A 26,050-nucleotide genomic window follows, 5' to 3' on the forward strand; every position below is an offset into this window, starting at 1 on the left:
AAATCTGACCATGCTGGCACCCTGATCTGGAACTCCCAGCCTCCAGAACTGTGAGAAATAAATGTTTATTGTTTAAGCCACTCAATCTATGGTATCCTGTTATAGCAGCCAGAATAGGTTGAGATAGCTGGGACTACTCAACACTTACAAAGAACTGCCTTACCCGCATGAAACCGAGTGTTCCCATTGGCCCCATTGAGAAATTCTGCATCTCAGTCAAAGTGAGTAAGCTGGACTTTTGTGAACATTCCTTATTCAGGAGCTAAACACTTGAGATGGGATGGAAGACAATGATTAAAATAAGAAAACCGAGTTAATCTTCTGTTTCTATGACCAGTGTAATGTACATAGGCTATGATCTAGGCCTATGCCTGTAAGTTAATTTGACATCTTCATTTAATTATGTATTTCTTACTTATTAGGCAGGTAAAAATATTTTGTAAAACTTTTGCAGAATTTGTTCCTGAATTATTTAATAATAAAATCAAAATTCCATGTTCAAAGAGTAAAATTAACAGAGTATTATATTGCCTGACTGCTCTCCTTCTAGAAATTAAAAAAAGAATCCCACCTCTTTGAGAGAATTGTTCATGTTTTTCAACACTACTTCTGAATTGGCCATTCCCAAAATAAAAATTCATTTTTATGGGTCAAAGACATTACAAATAGTAGATTCACACTGTACCGTATAACATAAAATAGGATTTCACTCCCTCAAGACAGGGCATACTTTAGGTTTGGGCAGAGAACTACTACCGGAGAGCAAGGACATAAATTTCATGGTCCCACCCCATCCTCCAGTAAACAAACAATGGAAGAATAACACAGAAATAGTTAACTAGAGTCTAACCTTAGTCACTCTACTATCCTTGCAGAGAAGCAGATTCACAAAGAAAAGATCACTGTTCACCTTCAAAGCACGGTACTTTGATATTTTCCACACAATCATTCTTTCTTAAAAGGGGACCACTGACAAAGGGATCCTTCCAGCCGCGAGTCCTTCTCTTGTAGCCTGTAGTAGGGAGAGGCTGTTGCATGTAAATTATATCGATGTAAAGAAGAGACCGTCCTCCTAGAGACCCCACTGTGGGTGGGAGAATTCTTTGCTCAGCTTTTTTTTTTTTCTGAATTTCAGCTTTTCAGAGCATTGAATATCAGAGGAACAGAATACATATATGTGCAATACAGTGTCACAGGAATGGAAAATAGGCCAAGTTACCGATTAGAGTAAGGTTTGTTTAAAATAAAAAAGGTATTGTGATAATATGATAATATCCTTCCTCTCATGGTCTGCTTATACACATCTGCTTGGAATAAGCATTTCTAAACATAATTAAAATCTGTTACCTTACTTAAAACTGTATTCCCTTATAGCTTGGATTCCCATCTTTTTCTCTTTATCTTTATTTACATTAGTCTTCATAGGTCATCTATAGAGACAGAAACGATACATGCCTTTCCTGACCTCATAAGGATACTGTGAGTACTTCTCTATTATTACATTGTTTCCTTTTTTGTGTTTTTGGATACTGCCAACATTAACTAGACAATATATCCCACCTTTACTTGAGATTATCCAATTCTCCTGCTCTGAAGTCAATGAATCTGTGAATCTCACGCCCTAATCAACAGAAACCTGCCTGAATAGCTATGAATGAATCCGTAAAGACTATCATCTGAGGTCGCCAAACACAAATCAGATGTCATGTCCATGACACTTCAATGGGCTTTTGAAATAGTGAAAACACTCATCTCAATCCAGAGAAGAAAGATAACTCAGCAGGGAGTCTGCTTCTCTCTCCCTCTGCCATCCCCCCACCTCCTCCCCCCCGTATGCTCTCTTTCTCCCTCTGTCAAATAAATAAATAAAATCTTTAAAAAAAAATCCTGTTTGCCTTGTTAATTCTTCCAGGCAGGGACTGTGTCTCATATTTACTTTCTATAGCTCTCCTGGGGACCTACAATGTGTGCTGTGCATAGTGAACACATTCACCCTGGTCTAAAGGCTTTGGCTGGTCTCTTAAAATGTTATTTTTGCTGTTGTTGTTCTATTCATCATTAGTTCTCTAGAGGAGAACTAGAGGGAAAGAGGAATGGAAGAAACACAGGTCATTAGAGGAGCTGTGAGACTGGATGGAAGAAAGTGGAATAAAATCTCAGAGAGCAAGTGCGCAGAGGTGAGAAGAGAGTGTTAACGAAAGTGAGAGAGTTTTATGAGACGTTCTTATCAAACGTCTAAATTGCTCATCTGCATGCTCCCTGCTCTAGATTATTTTTCATTATCTCCACGTCTTCACATATGTAACATTCACTAATATTGACAGAGAAGATTCAAGGGGAATTCTGGGGTTAGTTGGTTAGGGCATTCATTCGTATAATCACAAACCAGGTCCCTTCAGATGTTTTTCATCTCTTGACTTGACTTTGCCATATCTTCCTAACTGGCCTCACTGCTTTGAGGCTTCATGCTGCTGTCCGGATGATGATCCTGCAGCAAAAGTCCCTCACATCTCCTCATCTGCAGAACCACGTGAACCTCTTTTGAAAGTCAGGTAAGCCCCTCAGGATGGGCTCCCCACTTCTCTCAAGCCCCAGTTCTCGCTAGAGCCAAATATCAGCAGTTCATGCCTTTGTACCTTTAGTCTATTATGTTCCCTAAAAATCTGTGGGAGAATAGGAGTGTTTCTGGAATTCTACTTCTTTCCTACTGGCTACCTATTAAACAACAATTTTTCTTTTAAAACCCAACTCAGATATAACTTCCTCTGGCAAGATTTTTCTGACTCAGTTTCTCTCTAGATATACTGAATAGCTTTCACATTCTCTAATCAGCAAAATGCATCAATAGATGCATATATGTCATTTTATAGCCCTTGTGCTTACATGTCTATCTTCCCCATAAACTAGTAAGCTTCTTAATATATATTCCTAGAATTGTGATTTTCCCAGAACTCAAGAGAGAGAAAGCCACTTAGACGGAATCTGACAAAATTTTGATATCATTATTACACTGCTGATAATGATGTACAGAAACGTTTAATGAGAAAGATACTCTCCCTCCCAGGAATTATTTTTAGATTTCCAGCTTCCTAATATTGAGCTCTAGTTTTCAGGATATAGATTATATTTGTTCCAAACTTTTTTTCTGATAAAATATCTATGCTCTGACTGAGCCACTACTCTACTTTATTCTGTGTTATAAATCAAAATATTAGAACATTAATAGAACTGTTTGTTATTTATTTTCTGGTAATTGTGATCTCTCAATTCTTCGTAAGAATGTATAACTACTTTTATTTTTACTGGTAAAGTTATCATTATAGTGTTTCAGTGCTTTGAGCCTTGCATTAAAATCCATCCCCCAGAGATCAGTGTTCAAATGTGAGTAACAAGAGACAAAATCCCCCCCAGAAAGAAATGGAAATAGCATGGGAACTGACAGATTTAAAACAAACCACAAAGAACCCCACATTTTCTGTTCCAGTGCCTCATTACTTAATTGAACTCTCAGAATCTTTTTACTGACAATAAGTGGACCCAAGCGGGAACAATATTCACAAAAACAAAGAACAGGTATCAGAAGCAAGCTTGCTACTGTTAATAACCTTATACCTTGTGATTGACCAGTGTGTGGGTGTGTTTTTGATATTCAGTGAAATTCAGTTTTTAGAAATTTGCGGGATGAGAATCTTTTTATGCCCTTTGTGTTATGTTTCGAAAGATGGAAAATTATACAACTTGTTCTGACCACAGAATTGTTATTAGCATATACTTAAAAGTTTATTCAAGAAGTTCAGTATCTTATTGCTTCAAGTAACAGGATTTACAATTTAAAGTGGCAAAAATATTGAGAAACTTATTATCCTCATTCTATAAGGTATCAAGCAAGAGGAGAATTCTAATGGTGTGTACTTTTTTTTTGGCTTTCTTCAACACAGCTATGTTTTTCTTCTTAATTACAAGACAGAAAAAGCAGTTTCCTACATCGTATGCAGACCTGACTATGCCAGTGAAAAAGAGAAATGACCTTCCCTCTCTTGGGTCTCCTTTTACTGAGAAGAAGTTTCCCCAGCACCCCCAGGCAGACTGCCCATCAGAGCTCACTGATGAGGATCAGGTCATATGCCCTCGCCTAACCTCAAGGGAGGCTGGGAAAAAACGTTCTGACATCTTCCATCTTTATAAAGGGCCATCAACTCTGCCAATAGAGAATGAGAGGTCAGGTGGAAGACGGTTTAAATGTATCAAATAATATAAAGTTGATAATGTATGTATTGCCCATTAAACCTATAAACATTATCAAGCAGAGTACTTGGTATTAAATATAGACAGTAATTTATTTCAATGCTGCTGTACTTGTTTTGATTTCATTGACTTCTAGAACCATTTAATGCACATTAGTAAAGACTGAACGTTTTAGAAGACTATGAATAGCAACAGGAACTTTGAGAATTTATTTTTGTTTTTAAATAAATTCCTGTACCATTTATTAAGTTATTGGCTCTCAGCTGTAAACACCCTTCTGTAGTCCACTTTGTGAAGCTGAGACTTGAATTAGAAGCCACACTTTTCCTTCTCCTGCTGGCTTCCTGTTCGGCTCTGCCATCAGAGGGCACTAGGGAGAGAGTGGAAGGCTGGAAGAGGATGAAGGGACTTGCTCAGTCCCATCTGCTTTCTGTGCCTATCTTTCCGCTTGTTATTCCCATGCACCCTAAAGACACGTTTTCACCCTGCAGTGCAGATCATTCTGGTGGCAGCTGCTGATTGCAGTTTTTCCACAAATGCTCACAGAACCAACCAGTGTTCCTCTTCTGCAATACCAGCACTAGCTGCCTAGAACACCATCCTCATCAATGAGCTCAAAGGTCTGAGCGCCAGCTTCGGGGGCAACTCCTTTAGGTCACAGACTAGACACCAGCACCAGCCAAGCAGTGCACCTTCATCACACCTCCTTTTAAATGTCTAAGTTTTAATCCTCTCCCACTCTTTGTTTTGCTCCCCTCAGTCTGAGGAGAGGCTGCTTCCTTGCACGTGCTACCGCCACGGTACCCTTAGTTTAGTATTCCCCTTCTGCCTTTCCAGTTCTTCAGTATCTAGTCATCAATTCTTTACCAACTGACTCTTTAATATGGTAAATCTGTTCTTTTTTAGGCAAAGCTACAGGTTTTAAAAAATGTTTACCAAAAGAAGCCTGTACTATTTGATCTTTTCCTGCATCCTTATAATCATGTCCACATCCTATTTGACTTCAATGTTGAGATGCCATATTGGTTTCCATAACCTTCAAGGGTGGGATGCTTTTGTTTGTAACTCTTCACCCCCCATTATCAAAATTCTAACCCCAAATCTATGTGCTAGGGTAGCAGACATATTTAAGTTCTTTAACCATTTCCTTCTATTTTATTAAATTCAATATATACTCTATATGTACAAGTTTCTCCAGGCTCTCAAGTCATGACTTTGAAATTAAGACATACCTAAGAGAGCTATGGCTAGCAAAAGATGGAAAGTGGCATCAGGAGTGGAGTGGAAAAAAAAGGGAGATAGTGATTTTTCTGGAAACAGAGGAACAGTAGGATATCCGGAGGGCAAGAAAGGTCAGGAGGTGGTGGCAATGGTAAGAGATGTCAGAGGTGATGGAATTCCCTGGTTATCTTTTTAAGTAAATGGAAAAGGAGGGCTTCAAGGTTCAGCATTGTGCTTTATGACAGATGAGGACATGATGACCCTTTCAGAATGTCCAGACTGACTTAGACCATCTAATTTGGGACTACCTGGAATTCATTTCAGGAAGATAGAATACTCAAGAAAGCTTAATGATCTACCCTCAAAGACTAACTGTATGAATTCAAACTCAAAGAGGGAAACATCTTTCAAATTCACTTTAAAAGCTTTCAAAAATTCTATTTAAAGCTAAAAAGCAGAAGGAGCAAGATTATAGTCAGACAAATACTGTGAAATATTTGGGGCAAGAATTAGGGTGAAGTGGGGAGGAAGGGAAGGATTGCCAGATTTGTTACCTAAGGGGTATAATTATCCCCACAAAGTATTTCCCAAGAACTTTTCAATCTTTAAGATTTCTGCGTCTGTGCTTTCAAAAGCCAGCCTAGATATAGTCTTCTAAGTGTGTGATCCAGAGGAAATGTGAGATGTATCACTGATTACTTTGAGTTCCCAACTGTCCTATTTTTATAGCTATCTATAGCTGTGTAGTTGACAATAAACTATTTCATAAATGTCAGCCACTTCCCACAAGTTTTAAATCGCTTGCTTTCTACCTGTGGAAACACTTAGGGAAATGACTTTAACTTTTTTTCCCTCTAAGTTAATCTGATTGCTAGTTGTAGCAATCAGAGAAAATTTGATTTTTATAAAACTTCTTGAATGTGGTAATTTACTTTTATCTTTTTGGTCTTATTTATTTCTCTTTATTTTTTATTATTTGTTTTAAGTTTTTTTTAAATTCTAGTTTGTTAACATACAGTGTAATATTAGTTCCAGGTGTACAATATAGTGATTCAATACTTCCATACAACACTCGGTGCTCATCACAGCAAGTCCCTTCACCTGTTTCCCCAACCACCCCCTTCCCCTCTGGTGACCATCAGTTTGTTCTCTATAGTTAAGAGTCTGTTTCTCCGTTTGCCTCTCTCTCCTTTCTTTCCCTTTGCTTGGTAACCTACTTATTAAACTGAAACTTTCTGAGTAGGTAGAACAACAAATTTTTTTGTTTTAAATTGAGGATTACCAGTAGACTAATCAAGCCATCTTTGCAAATCTGGAATAGAGTTGAAGTCTATCTAGTCCCTCTTTTCTATGTGGTGTACCCCTACTTGGGGCATCCCTGTTGGGGGCCCTTTTATTCCTTAATTAGTGTAACTCCAATAGGTGGAAAAGTCTGATGCTGAAAGCATTCATTTCTCATTCACTGAATGAGGACAGAGTTCTCCCAGTCAGCTACCTGAGGTATCACTAAATTGAAGCATGCCCACTGTGATAAGCCAAAAGAATCAAGAGCTGACCTAAATGGATGAAGGTAACCAGAGAAAACATATTGAAGAAGGTGCATTTTGAATGACGGGAAAATAATTAAATGATAGTAAGGGAGCAGAAAATAATCTCATGAATGGGAACAAGTTATAAAGAAAGCTTTGTTTCATATGAAATGAGTAGAAAAATGATAGTAAGGACGTTTCACTAAATGTATCAGTATCTAGAAAGACAAAACGGAATAGTGACTTCCTATTTTGATAAATTTTCAGTTACTTATTCGGTAAATATTGAGCAGTGACTATTGTCAGTTGTTTTTGATTTTAGTACTTAGCTGGGGAGTAGATATCTATGTATACATTTACAACATCTAATATATCTTTACATGGACGTACTGAGTCTGAAGTTGCTTATCCTTTTGCCTCTCTTTTGAACATTGCTAAGACTTCCATTGCCTTATCTTATTTAGTGTTTTCCACAACTCTGTTAGGTTGAATATTATGCCTATTTTCCATGAGGAAACTGAGGCTCAAAAGTGTTTAGTGACTGGGGCCCAGCTCACATATCCAGAAAATGAACCCAGCTCTGTTTGACTCCCAAAGTACTCTTAACTGTTATACTAGCTGCCTGCCTAAAGTGATGGTGGGCCACTGCCAGCATGTTTACTTAACTAGATAATCTATTGCATGTGGTAATGAGGAATGAAGTTTTTAAATGGGTATTTAAGAAAGGCATAAAACTGCCATTATTGAACTCAGAAGTGACAAGATGAAAACAGACTGCAAAAAAGAATTCTAGACTTTTATCTTTAAGGACAGGAACTGGAAGCAACTAGAAGTGATTCTGTTTTGTTTGTTTGGTTGGTTTTATTTAACGAAGCACATCAGGAGCATCCATAGCATGGTAGGGAGCAGGACTAGGTTCATGGGCAGTAGAAGGAAGACCCAACTGAAGTCGGGAAGGTGGATGTGAGGCGAGAAGGTAATGGAAGAGTCAAAAATCATTCCCAAATTGGCAAGCTTAGGAAACCAGGTATGGTAACTATACTGTGTTTGATGAAAACTCTGGAATGGAGTGGTTATTTGGGGTATGTAAGAGGATGGATTTGAAATTCAACATTCATATAATCAGGAGGCACATTGTGAATTTATAGTAAAATTCCAGGGCAGCCTCTCCAGCTTTTCCCTACCCCCAATTCAAATTTTTTATACCCCACCAGAGCAAAAAGACCAGAACGCTTTTATAGGAAGGAATAATTTGGAAAGACTGGGCTATAAAGCCAATTGAACTTGGTGTTGATAGCTCAATCATGGATTTGGTTAGACCATAGATCTGCTATCTCTAGCAGTCCTATACAGATTGCGGAGATTGTGTTTTCCTTTTCATCAATGATAGATAAGCTAGTTAGATGTCAGAGTCCCTCCTTTCCTTCCTTCTTCTCTCCCTCCCTCCCTTGCCTCTTCCCTCCTTCCTGGTTTGGTTGGGGGTAAAATTCATAGGACATGTGCTTTTGTCACTGTGGCTGGTTTCTCAAGATACTGAATGATGATTTTAGTTCTATAACTGACTCTAAACAATAGAATATATCTTAATTCTGATATATTTTATAGATTTGTCTCTTTAACCTGAATAAACATTTCCCCTTGGGCTTCATCCTGTTTTTGTTCTGACTTCATATTCAATAAATGAACCACCAACGTGTTCCAGCACACATTAGACAACCATTAAATATATGGGAAGGTTTTCACTAGTGGAGTCTGTTTTATCTAGGCAAATTTTTCCTTATTAATTCAATCCAACAAGCTTCTCAAAATTACATGTTTGTGTAAATATGGGTGCATAGTTTCCATCATTAACTTACAACACTTTATTCTCCTTAAAAACATTAATTTATATTTCTTCCTTAAAAAAATAAAACTGTCAGAATTTTTCACTTGAATTCCCTTGTCTTGAAAGAAAAATCAATAACCTCTATGCTCCCAGATCTATATTTCTCACATTCCACCCTCCTTCACTTCCCTGCCAAACAACAAAAACAATAGAGAAACAAACTCAAGAAACGGAAAGAAGAGAGAAGAATGACTATAAGCCCCAAAGTCTGATTTCATAATAATGGGAAATTATTTTAACAGACTTATGGCATTATATAGGAGGACTGCATCTTCCAGAGTTTGAGCAATCAAGAGAAAATATAAATGTATTCAACGTACTGTCTACAAAGTATTTCTTACTGTTTTGCTGTAATGTTTTGCTGTAAATGTTTTGACTGGTCACAGACATACACTTGTTAAGGAATGATTCTGTACAAGGAAAAGGTTACCAAGAGTTACGCTATTGCTGTCAATTCATACTTACGGCAACTGCCTCCAGGATTTGCTTAACAGCATCTGCAGCATCTCGTTCACTATAATATCCCTTCTCCACAATCCTAAAAAAAAACAAACCAGGAAATGCTTCTCAGACACATGTGTTCAGGGGAGTGGATGTTTTTAAAAGAAGTTAACTGAATTAATGTTAAGGAAGATGCATCTAAACAATTGCAACCTGCTAGCATAACACCGGGGGGAAATAGTTCCATAAACTGATACTCTAGCAATCTTGGGTTTCTTTAGGAAAATGAAACACATTTATTTTGCCTAGGCTTGAACTGTCCATCCTATCTGAGGACAAAAAAACTCTTCTTAAACTCTGTACTGAGAATCGTGTTAAATATATACCAAGTAGACAACATACCATGAACTATCCCATGTAATTGTTACACAGCTTCAATGATTATTAACTCATGGCCAGTGTTGTTTTATCTATCCAGTCAATTATTTCCCATCCTTTTTATTTTAAAGCAAATTATCAGGCATCACATAATTCCATTCATAAATAAGGAGTTGTCTCTAAAAGTATAAAGGACTTTTTAAAACTCATAAAAATGCCATTATCATACCTATAAATTACAACTCCTTAATATTTTCAAATACACAGTGTTTCAAATTTCCAATTGTCTTGGACATGTTGAAATTTGTCTGTTTGAATCCGCATCCAAATAAGGTCCATACAATTTGACTAGTACTTATGTCTCTCAATAGTCCTTTTACCTGGAGCTCCTTGCTCCTCCCCCCCTTGCCCCGCCCCTCTCCCCTCTCTCCATCTGGCTTTCTTCCAAATAAATGACTTGCTCTTTTTGCATGGATGTGGACAAGGAAATTTTCTTTTCCTTTAAGGAATCTTTCTTTTAACTTAAGTCTTTTCCATTTTAATTTCAGGAATGTTTCCCTGAGTTAGAATGCTTTGTATTTGTTTTCTTCTATCGCTTTGGTTTTCTTTTTGGGGGTGTGCAATTATACACATCGTGAGTTTTTTTTTTACTTTTGACTTATTTGTTCTTTCTTCTATGATTTTCTTAATTTTAGCATTAAGTAATATTAGCCTTAATATTGTGTAGATCATGTTATACTTTCATCTGTTTTGTGGGCATATCCTCCTGACATGCTGATTTTCTGTGCTCTTATAATCATTTTTATTGCAATTAATGGAGACACCTGTCTGTTGCTTATTTTTAAGCAAAGTTGGTTTTCTTAATCATTTTGATAGAGTGATAGGTAAGGCTATCTTTTCTAGTTTCATGGCCCTTGACTGATTGTTTTCATGAAGCATTCAAAATTATGACCTCATACTTTCTGAGATCTCTTCTCTTCTATCTGGAACTTCATTCCCTTTCCTCTGCATTTCTGCTCTGGTTACTGGAGTCTCTTCTCAGCAGTTTCTCCTGATGTACACAAGGGGGCCTGAGATATTAGTTTCAGGAGTTCATAGGGCCTAGACTGCATTAGCCTCTTCAGACCTTACTGTGGGTGCAGCCCTTGTGCTTCTCAGAAACTTGGATGGCAAAAAGCCCTCACAATTTCACCTGTTCCTGTATTGGCCCATTCTTCTTCTCAATGATTTGGAGGCTTTGGAGATTTGAGTGTTCTCCTATTCTTAGGTTCATCAATGTCCTCTTGCTTCCTCTAATATAGATGCTAATACCATGAGGCTCTTGCGTTTGTCATTAGTTTGTCCTCATTCACTTGTTTTCTAGGCTTCATGGGGAAGCCTTTTCACCTGGTTTTGTTATATTGTCTGTGAGTTTTTGGTTTTTCTGTCCTATATACGGATATTTGGGAAGATTGGAAAACCACACTGTTGCTATTTCTTTCTTCCCAAAATTTCAAGAGAAAACACATTTTTGATAGCACTGAAGATTACCAACTTGCATAAGATGTTTTCAGCTGACAAAAGGTTTATGGTGAAGACATGTCTGAAAAAGGTCAATTCAAAACATATAAGAGACAAAACTTCAACATTTTTTATAGTCTTGCACTGAAATTTTTTAGACTGTTAATATCTTAAATAGCATATTTATTTTTCAGAAAGTATCTTCCTTTTTTTTTTTTAATGTTGTGGTAAGAAGTTGTAAGTTCTTGAAGTAGCTGATATTAAAAGCTGGAATTAAAAATCTATAAAATCTTTCCAAAATAGGGGATGGATAATGAGGAAAAGCAGAAAAAACATATATAAAATAAATAATATATAAGAAGATACTTAATGACCATAATTATCAAGATTCAAAAAAATTATGTTGATGCAAAAATTGCAATTATTTTTTCCATTCAATTATTCAGAACATTGTCAAGAAACACAAACTCATCTTTTCAAAATATGAAAGATGGAATATCCTTCCTCACCTTTTTATTTATTGGATACCTGTTATGAATCACATTTCAAATAAAATGTGAAAGTAGGTTACAATATTCAGGGAATCATTATTAATTAGTTCTTGAAAATCAATTTTCATACAATATTTCCTTTCAAGACTACAAATTCTTCCAATTCACGATTAAGTTACGTAGACTACTTACTAAACATTTAATTGAAATAAATTACTTGTACTATACTTTCTGAACATTTTAAAATTAAGCATGAGAGAAGAGGAAAAGAAGGACTACTGTGTCAGGGAAGTTGAGAACTTTGGCTACCATTACATCATCCTCTGCATTTTGTTCTAAATGTGGCTTTTGTGGTACGTCCATCAACCAACTCAAATGTAATTAGTGTCTCCTCTCTGTGTGGCACCTGCACTCTCAGCAGCTTTGCTTTCTCCAGTCCTATTAAAGGAGAGGAGTTGTTACAAAGAATGTGGAAAGGAAAGGCCAATAGTTAACTTTCTTTCCACCTCCCATTCTCCCCAGAAGAGGATAAAATCAGTTACTTCCTGGCCTGCAAAAAACAGTGTGGATTTTCCCCATGGCCACTCACCAAGGCTAGAGCTTTATCACATCTGCTTTGTGGTACCCCTCTGGGGGGTGCTCCTCATGGCTTAGTCTATGTACGCACTACTCCTTGGGGTTGTACAAAGCCAACTTGCACAACCATGTGCAGTCTCCCTGATGAGAAATCCTCCTTGTCTATCAAATACAGGAGTGCTTATGAACATCCCTACCTCTTAGAGGGGCAGTGCTTCACACACTAGAAATTCCTCCCTATATTTTGATTTATTATGACTTCTCAAGCTTTGGCCTAAATATGATGTTTATGCATTTTCATTTGGGTATAGAGTTGAGTGCTTGTGTTTAGAACGTGACCTTGTATGTGAATGTCCAGGGACTGGCTGGATAAAGGGGTGAATTTGGGGGGGACCTGTTCTCAGGTGGGATAGAGGGAAGAGTAGTAGGTGGGGACCTGTTTTCAGGTGGGATAGAGGGAAGAGTAGTAGGTGTAAGAATAGTTAATAGAAATCTCACTAGTTTTCCACAATATAAGTTAAATTAGTAAAATATTTCATCTAGCTAATAAAAAGGATGTATTCTAACAGATATGTCCATTCATTCATCTATTCAATAAATATTATGGAATGACTGTTATGTGCTGGGCATTTGGAAGTGAACCAGACATGGCCTCTGCACTCATGGGGTTTCTCTTGGTATAAGCAGACAGACAACAATCGACACACTGTGCTAAATGCTGTGGTAGAGGTATTAGAAAATGACCTGAGAGCTCATAGAGAGGGCCAGTGAACTATTCTGGAGGCTGTGCAAGGTGGGAAAAGGATTCCAGAGGTAGCTATATCTCAGCTCAGACCTCAAGGGAGTATAGAAGTTTTCTAGTTGCAGAAAGGGTGGGGGCTGGGAGTGGGATTGGTGTGGAGGAGCAGGGACTGAAGACAAAGGAGATTGTTCTAAGAAAAAGGACCAACACTATAGTGAGAATTAGTACGGTGGGCGTAGTGATAGTCAGTCATTATTTCTGTCTAACGTGAGCCCAGCATTTGCTGAATCTGTAAAGAGTAAGATTTGGGTAATGCCTGGGTGGCTCAGTCGGTTAAGTGTCTGCCTTCAGCTCAGGCCATGATCCCAGGGTCCTGGGATTGAGTCCTGCATCGGGCTCCCTGCTCAGCGGGGAGCCTGCCTGTGCTCTTTCACTCTGACAAATAAATAAAATCTTTAAAAAAAAGTTTAAAAATAATAAGATTTGGGTCCTGCCCCAGACGAGACCAACAAAAATTAACAAAAATATCACCATAGATGTAATACATGTTATACTAAGGTTTATACAGCTGAAGGATTTATAAATTCTGTTGTCAGAAATGTTTCTAGAGTAGGTACGTGGGACAGGAGCACAGAATGCAGGTGCCTTCCCCACCCCATCCCCATGAGTTCTGTTTGCCACAGGTTGGCCCTACAATTAGAACTTAATCGTGCCTCCTCCAGGCTCCTTCTGCTCAAAGGAATTTTGTTCCCAGTTGATTTGTTCATCAGAGTGTTACAGAATTAGGTTTCTGGAACTCAAACATTCAACTTTAAGTATTGTATCAGTTGAGCTACCACCCAGGCCATTTATGGCTGACTAGGATGATCCGTAACAGTGAACTTCTCAAGTTGCAAATGCAGTTTATAATCTACAGCTAAGATTGCAAGTGAAGACATTAGTGATCAAGCAAAGGAAAATGAAGTCTTGCAATCTTTTTCATTTAGGCATGACTACAGTAGGTGTGTTTGGCCAATGCCTTCTGCAGGTTATTGTGGGAAAATTCTTAGCCTTCTCACTAGATTGTTGTTTCCATCAGCCACAGGACCTAGCTCCAGGCCTTGCTCATAGTAGACAGTCAATGAATATTCGTAGAATCAGTACTAACTGCCAAGTGAATGGGTGCCAGAGAAATTTCAGACTGTGGACATGTGAGCAGCTCCTCTGCCTGTGTTCCTTCTCATGGGGGAACAGAGCACTGGACTGGGAAGTGGTGTTCACTACAAGAACACTGGCTATCGACCCAGAGGGAAAGGCAGCCATACAGATGCTTCCCAAAGCAAAATGCAACAAGTAGAAAGGTTATTGCTGGTCTCGGGAATATATTCAGAGTTAGTACCTAGATAATATTGTAATAACATGATCTTTTTAGAAACTTATTTTGAATAAAATCAAAGTGATTCAAATTCAGCAAAATACAGCATTTGTTTCATGAGGCAACACATAACAATTTCTACATAAAATTTAGCTGGAATTGAAAAAAAAAAGTTGCCATGTGCATATAGCCAAGGATTTATAGCTTGATATACTATATACTAATGCCTTCAATTTTTAGGAACAATGAAATATTGAATCATTGAAAGGGTTTTAGAGCTGTAGAAATAGGATAATTTTGTTTGATAGTTTTGGTTTTTATATTTAAACATACTTATTGCTCTATTTCTCCTCAGATTTAGCAAACTAATTTCCTTTTCATGCTCTATAAAATAATAAGAAAACAGTTAAGATGTTACCAGCATCTTAAGATTGTTTGCAAAGGCCCAGGGCCATGAAGTTTGCTGCTATGTGGCACAATTTCTCATCGTTCCACTGTGAACTAGGCTAGAAGACTCGGGGCTAAAAACAAAATCTCTTCTAGGATTTTTTAATCACAACAGGACCCAAAAAGCTACCCTGAGCTCTCGTTTGCACAGGTCCCTCAGTCACTAATGGGCCCAGCCGACATCTGCAGATCGGGGAAGGAAAAACAGTACGACAGGGGCGTGTTCCAGGCTGTGATTCTCTGACTTCGCTGGCCTTCTTCGGCCTAGACGGGGCCTTCTGCTGCCACTGTTGGCCGCGTGGCTGTGCATGCTCCTCTTCCGCACAGTTGGATCTGTTTTCCTTCTCATCATTCTAAAATTGCAGGGTGAAGAAGCAAGGCAATGCCTATTTCTCTCCATGGATCTGCTTGAAAATATGACTTTGGTGCATTTGTTGCCATCACCTTAATTGCTGCAAATTGAATTGAGCGCATCTCCAGCCTGGCAGTAGCACCGGTGAGGCAGCCGAGGAGCTCTAATCTGGTCATATCCTGAGGCCCTCCGACTTCCTGGCATGTAAATTAGGAGCCCCACTGCTCCCCCCACCAATGACAGCTTTTTCTCAAATGGACGTGCTATTAGATGACTGTAGGTTTTTGGGAGAAAGACACTGGTCTGACGACAATGTGTACTGAAGGATCGAGTGACATAGGGTAAAAGCCCCAGATAGGAGGCTCGGGAACCAAGTCTTAGGGGCTGCTAGTACATCACCCCACTGTTACGTATATTAAAGTGAATTCTGCTGTACCTTGTGTAAATCTATCAGTCCTTTATAAGCTTCATTCACTGCCTCTTCACATTTCATTGATGGCATCTTAGTCTATATTGATGCTTTTTCTGAGAGGTCTCCAGAAGAGTATTAAATTCATATGCTTAAATAATAGTTTCAAAAATGCTTAAAACTACTGACTCCTGTTAAATTTGAAAGCTAGGGAGACAGTGAGGGAGTTGTGCATGCTGGTCGGGGAGATGACAATGCAGGAGAAAGGGGAGGTCAAATCAAACTGTAGACCTGGGAATGGGCCTAAGGGAGCCCTGGCCCAATTCTCTTATACTGTAAATGAAAAGCCTGACTCAAAGATGTAATATAAATTGTCCAGGAGCACAGTGTTATTCAGTCATTCATTTGATAAATATCTAGCAGCTGCTTGCTTTCTGTCTAGGACAGCTTCTAAAATGGAGACTAAGGTACTCATTTCTAATCCTGCCAAAGTGCTCTGCTTTTGGATATCCCTTTACCGTTCCCTCTACCCTTTACCTGCTAATTTTTGATTTCTCACTTAAAATTCAGCTCAAAGATTCTATTCCTCCCTGAAGCCATTTCTGCCTTAGAAGACCCCCTGATTTTGTGCCCAAAGGATTGTGTTTATATCCCAATTATAGTATGTATCATCCCCACATGAAGACTTACACCACATCTGTGGCCAACCTCTAGCAAATACAAAGTATCTTAGGATATGTTTTTGTGTACTGATTCTTGTTTTTATTTCCTCTTTAGTTCCTTGTCCTCATTTATTTATTTTTTATCTTGTGATATTGTGGTTGCCTCTGTAAGCCCTAACACATTTCTGGGAGATGATGGTAGTATTGAAAAATAGTATTCGGGTCCATATTCCATTTTTACTTTCCCTCTTCTAGACTAGGAGCCCATTGAAGGTGAAGGCACTGTGCTCTGCTTAGTGTAGTGGTGAAAAGGGAATAAAGGTGGGTAGTGAAGCCAGAACACTATGATGAGGCCAGACTAAGTTGTTTTGTTTGCCATGCTTAAAAGAACTGACTTTTAGGGAGTAGACTTTTGGGCTGACCTGATCAAATCAGTGCTTTAAACATAGAGGGATAGAAGATAGTGAAATGAATGCCAGTTAGAAGTCTGGGGCAATGGGAAAGAGAATGTGAAGGCTCCAAAGGGCACAAGCAGTGGGAAAGGGGAGAGAGAATGGACCTGAAGGCTGCTCAGAGAAAGAGTTATGGGGAGGGGGCTGGGCAGAGTGAGAGGAAGAGGGAGAATTCAATGCTGACCAGCTCAGATGTTAAGTCTGAGGTAGGAGGAGGAAGCAAGACTGAGAGTGGAGGGAAGAACGCTGAGTCCATCTGAGGACATACTGATCTAGAGGTGCCTATGGGACGTGCCGGTGAGTATGTCTGGCAGATTGTTGAAAATACAGTTTCCATCTCTGCTAAGACAGCAGTCAACAATGTGGTTGAAACCACAGGAGGGTGTCCAATTTGCCAACAGAGAACGTTGGAAGAACTTTAGGAAAGGTGGACATTTAAAGGATGGAAAGAAGAAGAGGAACTCAGGAAAGAGATTAAGAAGGAGAAAACTCGGGGTGCCTGGGTGGTGGCTCAGTTGGTTAAGCATCTGCGTTTGGCTCAGGTCATGATCCCAGGGTCCTGGGATGGAGCCCTGCTCCCTGCTCAGTGGGGAGGCTGCTTCTCCGTCTGCCTCACCCCACTTGTGCTCATGCTCTCTCTTTCTCAAATAAATAAATAAAATCTTTTAAAAAAAGGAGAAAACTGAAAAGGTAGAATAAAATCCAAGGGAAGAAGAGATAACGTCAATGGCTACATGAAAGATATGGAGAGGTTTAGCCAACAGTGTAAAATAGCACAGACCAGACTCTCCAAAAACATACAACCTCCAGCCTCAGTAGACCCTCAGTGTTCCTCAAAAATCCTTATTCTTGCCCTAGTCTGTTCTCCCATTCCCACTTATAAACTTCACCACCTCTTCCCTCAAGTGCCCTAGTCCACTCTCTCCCAGCCATTGTTAGGAGATAAATTTCTCTTCTACAACAATACTGTTAAAATAGAGCATAAGAAGTCTGAACTACTTAAATCTCTTACACTCTCCTCTCACCCAACACACTCCCATTCCCAGCCCTAAGCAACCACAGCTTTGCTTTCTGTAGCTATAGATTTGACCCTTCTGGAAATTCCATGTAAATGGAGACATATAATATGTAGTCTTTCCTATTTGTTTCTTTGTTTTTACTTAGCATAATGTTTTTGAGGTTCATCCATATTGAAGGAACATCCCTTTTCATGGGTGAATGGAACTGTACATTTTGTTTCTTCATTTGCCAGTTTATGTACAGTTATTTTCTCTCCTGGAACACAGCCACTCTATGTGCAGGCATCCACCCAAGCCTGCTGTGCTGCCCCCATGGAATTTGCAGGGTGAAGGGAAATGACACAAACTTGCTGATGCCCATGATGCTCACTGTGCCGTGAGTAGTCAAGTCCTTCATCTCTGACCCAGGAGTCTCATAAATTTTTCCAACACCCATGAAAGTGTAACAGGCTAACTTAACTAGTTTGTTAGTAGAACAGAATTATATCCCAGCCCCAACAGTAAGTCCTCTAACTTTGTTCTTTTTTTACAACATTGTTGTGACTACTCCAGGTCCTTTGAGCCTTCTGTCTCTTGATTCTTTCTGCTTCTGAAGAAGAGAGAAACTTTTTCTATTTTAAACAAATCCTTTTATCTGACTCCAAATCTTATTCCCTCTGTGTTCCCTGGGATATTGTTCCAAATATAAGTCCCACTCACACAGATTTTCCTACCTCTCCAGCTTGTGGGCTTCTTCTTACCAGCAAATTAATGTGTTCCCAGTGTGCCAGCTTAAAATACTTAATAAGCCTCCAATTATCCTGTGTCTCCTACTACTACTTCACCTTGATCCTTCCCTTTATAGCCCAGCATCTAGAAAGACTATAAATCTAGTCCAAATAAAAGTGTATGTTTTCTTCACATACAGTCAGATAAAACTGCATAAAGAGAAGATGTATTTAAAATTTCAATGGCTGAAAAACAATTATATACATATTAATATTTAAGTTAAGCCAACACCCAAGTAAGACAAAACGTTACATTACTACTTTGAAGTTTTGTTTTTAAGTATTAAGAGTGTTTGCAGCATTTGCTCCCATAGCAGCAGCATGACATGGTAGAATACTCATATGCTTTGGAGTCTGACACACTTGAGTCCAATCTCATTTAATTATTGCTGTAGACCCAATATAAGCTGAGGGACCTAACAGTAGTGAATGGACCTCTCTGGTCCTGGTTATTTGGTCTGTAAAATGTATATATCAAGGCCTACTTTGTACATGTGTTGCTGTGAGGATTAAATGAGATCATGGTTAGTAAAATGCCCACCACTGCCAGGACCCCAACAGGCACTCAAAAATGGCCCTCATTATAGTGACTAATTATCCTTTTTTAGACAACCAGATTTTATAGATCTTCACTTTAAACAAGTACATCAATGACCAATTTTTGACACAACAGTCTTTATAAATTAAGATGTATTCTAAGTTTGGTTAATCTCAATGCCAACCGTGGCACAACTCTATGGAGACTGGGCAAGATAAAACCCTAAGTTCTGTTTCTGGAATTTTTTCTAATGACGATGTCCTGAAAATTCCATTTCCACCAATGGTGAGAGCCCTGAAATGCTGAAGTAGAGATGACTATAAGGACTGATATACTAGGACTCTGTCAGGTGATTAATAGGCTAAATGCACAGTCTCCAAACATAACCACTACTTCTCTTGCTTATTGACCACTTGTAGTTTTTAAAAAGAATATTTTCAGTTTGAAAAACTGAAAAAAAAAGTTTGTAGTCAAGCCTGACTTTATGACTTAATTTCTTCAGCTTATTCTCTTGAAAAAAATACAATAATACCTTAAAACACTTGAAGAGTGATTGAGTGGGGGTAAATATATAGCTTTGCATAGGACCAACAAATACATCATGGATTCTCCATAAATAAAATAAACAACAGTTTACTCTCTTGCAAATAATTTGAAAGGGACTAACTGGATTTAATAAGAAAGACAGTGAGGCCACATGAGGAAGCAGAGCTAGACCAGAAGATAGTCCGGCTGCCTGATTTGGGAAGATCATTTACCTTTCCTCATTCTCACTGCCATCTCTGTAAAGTGGGGATAATGCTTTTTCATCCTCCTTACTCCAAAGGGTTGATATAAAAGAGGAAAACATACTAGCGTCTGGGAAAGGACTTTTAAAACTAAATATATTGTTTTTTTGTTCTCAGCAACAGTGGGATAGACAAGCCTCCAGGAAACAACAATGAAAACAAGCTAAATGGCATGTTTCTTAAAAATATATTTGAAAAAATATATATATATATTTGAAGACAACAGAGAGTTACCAAGGAAGTGAAGGCTTCAGGAGCCAAGATCTAGGAGAGAAGAAAAACCCAGCAAAGCAAACCTAACTCGGATGCCTCTGCTTTCCCTTTAAAGGCATTTACTGATGCATTTACTGACTTGACATCAGTAGCTAACAGGCTGAGAAGATGAACAAAGCTTCTGGCCATCTCACAGGATGGAGGGAACAGAAGTTGGCATTTAGGGTCTGTCAAGAAAGGGGGCCCTGGAACAATCTCCTGACTTAAATTGGAACCCTTAAAGAGCAAAACCCTATGAATAAGAGTTGACAAGAAACAGATCTGCCTTCAGGAAGCCCAGCTTTGAGTCAACCCAAAATCTGATTGGAATAAAGTGATCTGCTCCTTACCTTTACTGCCTGCAAAAGAAAACCTGCTTTTTTTGGAAGGTTACAACATTTAAAGCCTCATACTCCAAAATCTTTTATACGTAATGTTTGGCATTTGAACAAGCATAATCAGGCAAGCAAAAACCCAAGGAGAAAACAGAAAAAAGACAATTTAAAAATCCTTAATATATTTTGATACTCCATAATATATTCTGATACTGGAGTCAGACAAAAATCAGGAGAAAAAAATACCTCTTCAAAAATTTAATCAGATGAGTGTAAGGATACTGCTAAATTAGCTGCTTTCAAATATAATCATTTTTTTAAAATTTTTTTATTGTTATGTTAATCCCCATACATTACACCATTAGTTTTAGATATAGTGTTCCATGATCAAATATAATCATTTTCTGAAAAAAAAAAAAAAATTGAAAACTTACCCTTCCAGCAAACAACCTCACATTGTGTCCACTTAAAAAAATGCAGTGAATTTCTAAGAATTATTTTGAGATTGAGAAGAATGAAACAGAAAACCTCTAGAGCTTTCTTTTTCCCATGATTATCATTAACTTCGTAAAGGGCTTTTGGGGAGATTTTCTTGGACACAAAAAATCACTGACTTTATTCCAAAAATTTTAATCAACTGTCCTATGCAATTTACATGAAACAGCAGATTCCACTTGGATTTTTACTACTCTTGCATCATGGAATAGATTTTTTGCTAATAAAATACAACCATTTTGGGGCACCTGGGTGGCTCAGTGGTCAAGTGACTGCCTTCGGCTCAGGTCATGATCCCGGAGTCCCGGGATCGAGTCCCATATCCGGCTCCCTGCTTGGTGGGGAGTCTGCTTCTCCCTCTGGTGCTCTCTCACTCTCTCTCTCTCTCTCAAATAAATAAATAAAATAAAATCTTTTAAAAAAATCTTTAAAAAAATAAATAAAATACAACCATTTTGACTATTATAGACTAACATAATTATTTCTTCATCAATTGCTCCATTAATTCATTCATTAGAAACTATTAACATCATCATTAGAACAAGAATGAATTTTGATCATCACAATCAAATGGATTTGGTTTTGACCTAAGTACAGGAAAAAGAGACCATATTATGCTTTTTAACTCTCAAGAAAGAAAGCAATACATGGATAATAATGCAGGATATATTTTAGGCTTGATACAATTTTAAACATAACTATAGAATTAAGTAACCTAATGCAGAAACCAAGTTCATCTCAGATATGGCAACAGATATGTGGACAACAACATGTGAGGGGGGGAAAGTCTATGAGCTAAGACTGCTAAGAGTTTGTAAGTGATTGAGTGCTTTACTGGCTATCTGCCATTCTTTAGATGTCTTCCATTAAATCTGAATATTTCATCCATTTATCTCGGTAAATGAAATTTATCAACAATATTTAGTTTTTCATTTTTATCTAGAGCTGAATTAACTCTATCCCATCACATCAACCAGACTGCAAGATGAGAGAACCAGAATCTTTTCACAAAAAAGAGGTTGGAGAGGGACCAAAAAAGACTTGCTTCCAAAATAATTCGAACAAATAGAGGTAAGTAGGTAAATAGTAAGTGCTATTGGTAGATGATGGCTTTAGTGTGACATTCCTGTCCTGCAGTTATTTACAATTGAAGAACATGGTATTTCTCTCAGATAGACCATAATTAGCAGAGAAATATGTTAGTTCTCCTTAGAGAGACCTCATGGCTCCAAAGGCAGCAGGATCTAACTAAATTGACTCTGTTAATGTGCCTAAAGAAGAAATATGTCTATGAAAGAGTGAGCTATAGAGGTGTGGAAAAAAGAAGCCATTTCTGGCCAATTCTGGTAAGATTCAAGTAAATTAGACCAGAAGAGTTTTCACTAAGCACAAGGGAACATGATGATCTTAGAACAAGATATTCTTCTGGTGGGTCAGTGTCTCAGCTTCGTCAGCAGCAGAGAATCACTTCAAATTTGTTCTGAGTTTCAGAGAACTTAACTCTAGGTTAAGTATTTGCCCTTTAAGTCAGGATCTAGAACCATGAATCCAGACGACTATCAGCCAACTGCCACAAGAAGTGTATGTCTTCAGGCTACTGATACTCACTTCCCAAAGTTGATTCATTTACTTGTAAAGTATGGATAGAGTTAAAATGTTACAATCTTTAAAGCCTTAGAATTCACATAACTTGTTCTAAGAAAACTTCAATGTATATATGAGCAAAATCATGTATCTGTTGAAGATATGTATGTAGCTCCAATCAAACTGGACCATTTTACTCCTTGCAATCTGAAGATCCAAATCTGCACTGGGGAACATTAAAAACAGACAGAGCCTTTGAAAACCAACATGAATACCTTTGGAAGCTCTTGAAGCAGGCAGCAAACTGAACCAGGTAGAGTTGGGATGGGGAGGAAGGGTAGGAGTGCTCCTTTCCTGACAAATTCTAACCCTATCCCCTGCAAGATCTCTTTCTCCTCAGAGTCCATTCATTATATTGGTTGCTCATTCATTCAGCAAACATTTACTGAGAATTGACTGCGCTAGAGGCACTCAGGCTTTATCAGCAGTCCCTCAATCTTGTCTTCTCTCTGCACCCTACTTCCCTCTTAAACCATTCTTAACCAACAAGAACTTTGTATCAGTGAACAACTTCTAACCATTTCTAATATGTACCTACTTAGTCACTTTGTCTTCTTCCAATTCCATTCTTTTTTGATTACCCTGATGAGCACAGCAAAGGGCTGTGCTTAAAACTTAAAGGTTTTGTCTCTTTTACATATTGTTTGCCTATACTATGCTCTATCAGATTTTCAGGCATATTCATCAAATATTTTCTCATGAAATAGTCTCATAAATGCTACCATTTAGTTTAAATTTAGAATGACTTTAGAAATCTGTTTTTATTGGGAAAGTAAATGTTTGCAAAAGTAAACCGATATTACAGTGTTCCATTTTTTACTCACTAAGCAAGGCAAATTTTCACCTACCCACATCATAGCAAATAACACTCTCTCTCCATTCTGTACTCCTCTTATGATTTATTTTAGTAGAATTTATCAAGTGGCATGATGTGTCATTATGAAAATCATCAGGAGAAATTTCCCTTTGATACTTTTTGGTGCCTGGAAGCAAAACCTCTCTCTGGTTAGATTTCTAGGACCAACTCACCTGTCAAACAGTTCTCCTCCCGTGACCAGTTCTAGGACCAGACTGATTTCTGTAGGGGTTTCAAATATCTCTTTAAGTTTTATCTGGGGAAAGATATTAAAAAATAAATCATAAATTCCTTATTTTCAACTTTCTAGGAAAAAGCTAACGCTATGACTAAAATAACACTCTCTGTAATAGTAATACATTGGATCATTGTCAATAAAGGTACCACATTCTGGTAACAAGAAGCCATCTGTCACTCTCTGGTTGTTTTTATCGGTTACCTCATTTCCTTAAAGGTCCTTTTGAGTTTTTATATTTTTTCTTTTGACAGCTGAAAGACAGCTGAAAGATACTTAGAAACACTTCCTAAATTTTGCCAGAACATCACAATTTCTGAATTGCTCCAGAATTAAAAAACAAAAGCAAGCAAACAAAACTTCTTGAACCATTTGAAAGCATCATGGTTCCTAGTGATGCAAATGCCTCTTTCTCCTGAAAGCGAACTTGGAATTGGGATCTGAGGCAGAACGGGACCAGGTTAAAGTCTGTCATGTCAATTTCATGTTGTGATTAATAAAAACATTTTCTTCTTCTTCTTCAAAAAAGTCTGTCTGTACAGAAAGGATATCTCTCAACAGCGAAAAAGTTGCTGGTGGATAAAGGGATCCTCAGAAAAGTAGGGATGGCATTGATTTGATTGACTATGGGTTTACATCACATTCAGATAATCCATCCAATTTTGGATAATTCCCTCAATATATCGGAGAATCTAGTGACCAGGGCTGATCTACACTTGAGGAAAATTTCACATTGGCTTTTCACTGAAAGAAAAAGATGCATAGTGTAAAAGTGGTGATTGTATGCGGTAAATTTTGTTTATTGCTTACCCAAAGCTCCTTCCCCCTACTTTACTGCAAACAGATTTTGTTTAGGGAAGCAAGGTGCCTAGCCTCAAATTATGGATCATGATTGGTCTAAGCCATTTATGATAATTCTGTTCCCCAATTTTCCAGTCTCTGTGCAGTGAGGAGTGATGATCTTGTGGCCAGCTCTGGCCAATAAAATCTGAAGAGAATTTTGCTGCAGCTGTAAGTTCTGGAAAAGCCTCTCCTCTTCTCTTCATACTCTGTTGGCGAGGCCCTTCCAATTCTCTCTCTAGAGTATAGACTTGAAGACTTGTGAAGACTGTGGAGCAGCCATTTAGGACCATGAAGGAAAAGCATGAGGGTGGAAGACATCTAGGTCCTGAATGGCATCACTGAGGAGCTGAACCAATGCTAGCAACTGTCTGCCTTCTGATTATAACATAAAGAAAATATTTGTTTGGACTACCATATTCAAGTTTTCTGTTACTTATAGCTGCCTACATTGCTAACCCATATGTTAAGTTTTAAGCACTTTGCTTGGAGCCTAACTAAGCATTGCAGGTTAGTCATCCTCCTGGACACCACAACTTTCTCAAAGAAATGAGTAAAATATTTTCTTTAAGTAGTTGGCTCAATTCAAGTTATGGCCTGGAAAATGATTTTGTTCTTTTCACTTCATTGGCTCAAGAAAGCTTTTGCCAGACCTTTCCCTCAGCTCCTTTGTCTGGACATAGCCTAGAGCAGAGATTCTGAGGACATCTTATTTTTCCCATTCAAGTACATCATTTATTTGAATCCTCACATTGTTTCTGAAGTAGATACTCTCTCAAAGGAGACTGAAATGACTTTGGAAAGCAATGCATTTTCTTCACAGGCTTTTTCAGCAATGGCATATTAATAAGATAGGCACACAAAAGGAAAAAGCCCGTGTTTTATTAGAGTGAAACAAAACTCTTCAATTTTTAGTTATCCTTTTATGCATGAAAACAAAGATGGTATATATTACTGAAACTTGTTCCATTTTGAAACTCGTTTGAGTGGTATTATTTTTAAGATTTATTCAGCTAAAGAAATGAAAAATGTGATCACATGAGGACAGGAGGTAGACCACGGTGGCTACCTATTGGTGGTGGAAGTATCCCCTTCTCATTATCAGCACTGGCAGCAAAGAACAAAAATGCCAGTCTACAACTTTGAAGATTATTTGAAATAGTAGATTAAAAACCACTTACAATGTTTGGATGTGAGAGGCGAAGAAGAACTCCTATCTCAGTTCTTACAATTTTTTTGTCCACCTAGAAGGCAAAATGAAAGAGAGAAACTGAAAGAAACTCCCACCTTAGAAATGCCTTAACTGTAGCAGAGAATCAAAAACGGCAGTAATCATCTGGGTCAATCAGGTAATTGGCAGAGAGGCTCATTCTTAAGCTTTTTTGTGTCTCTTTCCTACCCCACCCCCTTTTCAGTTGTATGTCTTTCTTCTCTGCTCCAGACATAAAGTAGAACTAGTTCCAAATGTGGAGCACAACTTGTCAAACCTCTTGCATGGCCCTATTTCAAAAATCACTGCTCTCACCACTAAGGCACAAGTTCATCTCAACCTGTCTCCTCCTCCTCTTCTTTTCTGTTATGAATCCCTGTCCCAAAC

The 26,050-nt window shown here is 38.1% G+C and overlaps 1 protein-coding gene across 1 annotated transcript in view; it reads right to left on the reverse strand.

The window, feature by feature from the left end:
- The window catches only part of CAMK4 (calcium/calmodulin dependent protein kinase IV), a 208,405-nt gene that overhangs the window by 58,027 nt on the left and 124,328 nt on the right, over window positions 1-26,050 (reverse strand). Inside the window, exons 3-5 of the mRNA XM_036065756.2 lie at window positions 25,635-25,697; window positions 23,552-23,634; window positions 9,346-9,418 (exon numbers count right to left, since the gene is read on the reverse strand). Coding sequence (XP_035921649.1) covers window positions 9,346-9,418; window positions 23,552-23,634; window positions 25,635-25,697 — 219 coding nt within the window. The remainder of the gene's footprint in view (window positions 1-9,345; window positions 9,419-23,551; window positions 23,635-25,634; window positions 25,698-26,050) is intronic.

This window comes from Halichoerus grypus, chromosome 2 (genome assembly GCF_964656455.1).
Source record: "Halichoerus grypus chromosome 2, mHalGry1.hap1.1, whole genome shotgun sequence".
Lineage (NCBI taxonomy): Eukaryota > Metazoa > Chordata > Mammalia > Carnivora > Phocidae > Halichoerus > Halichoerus grypus.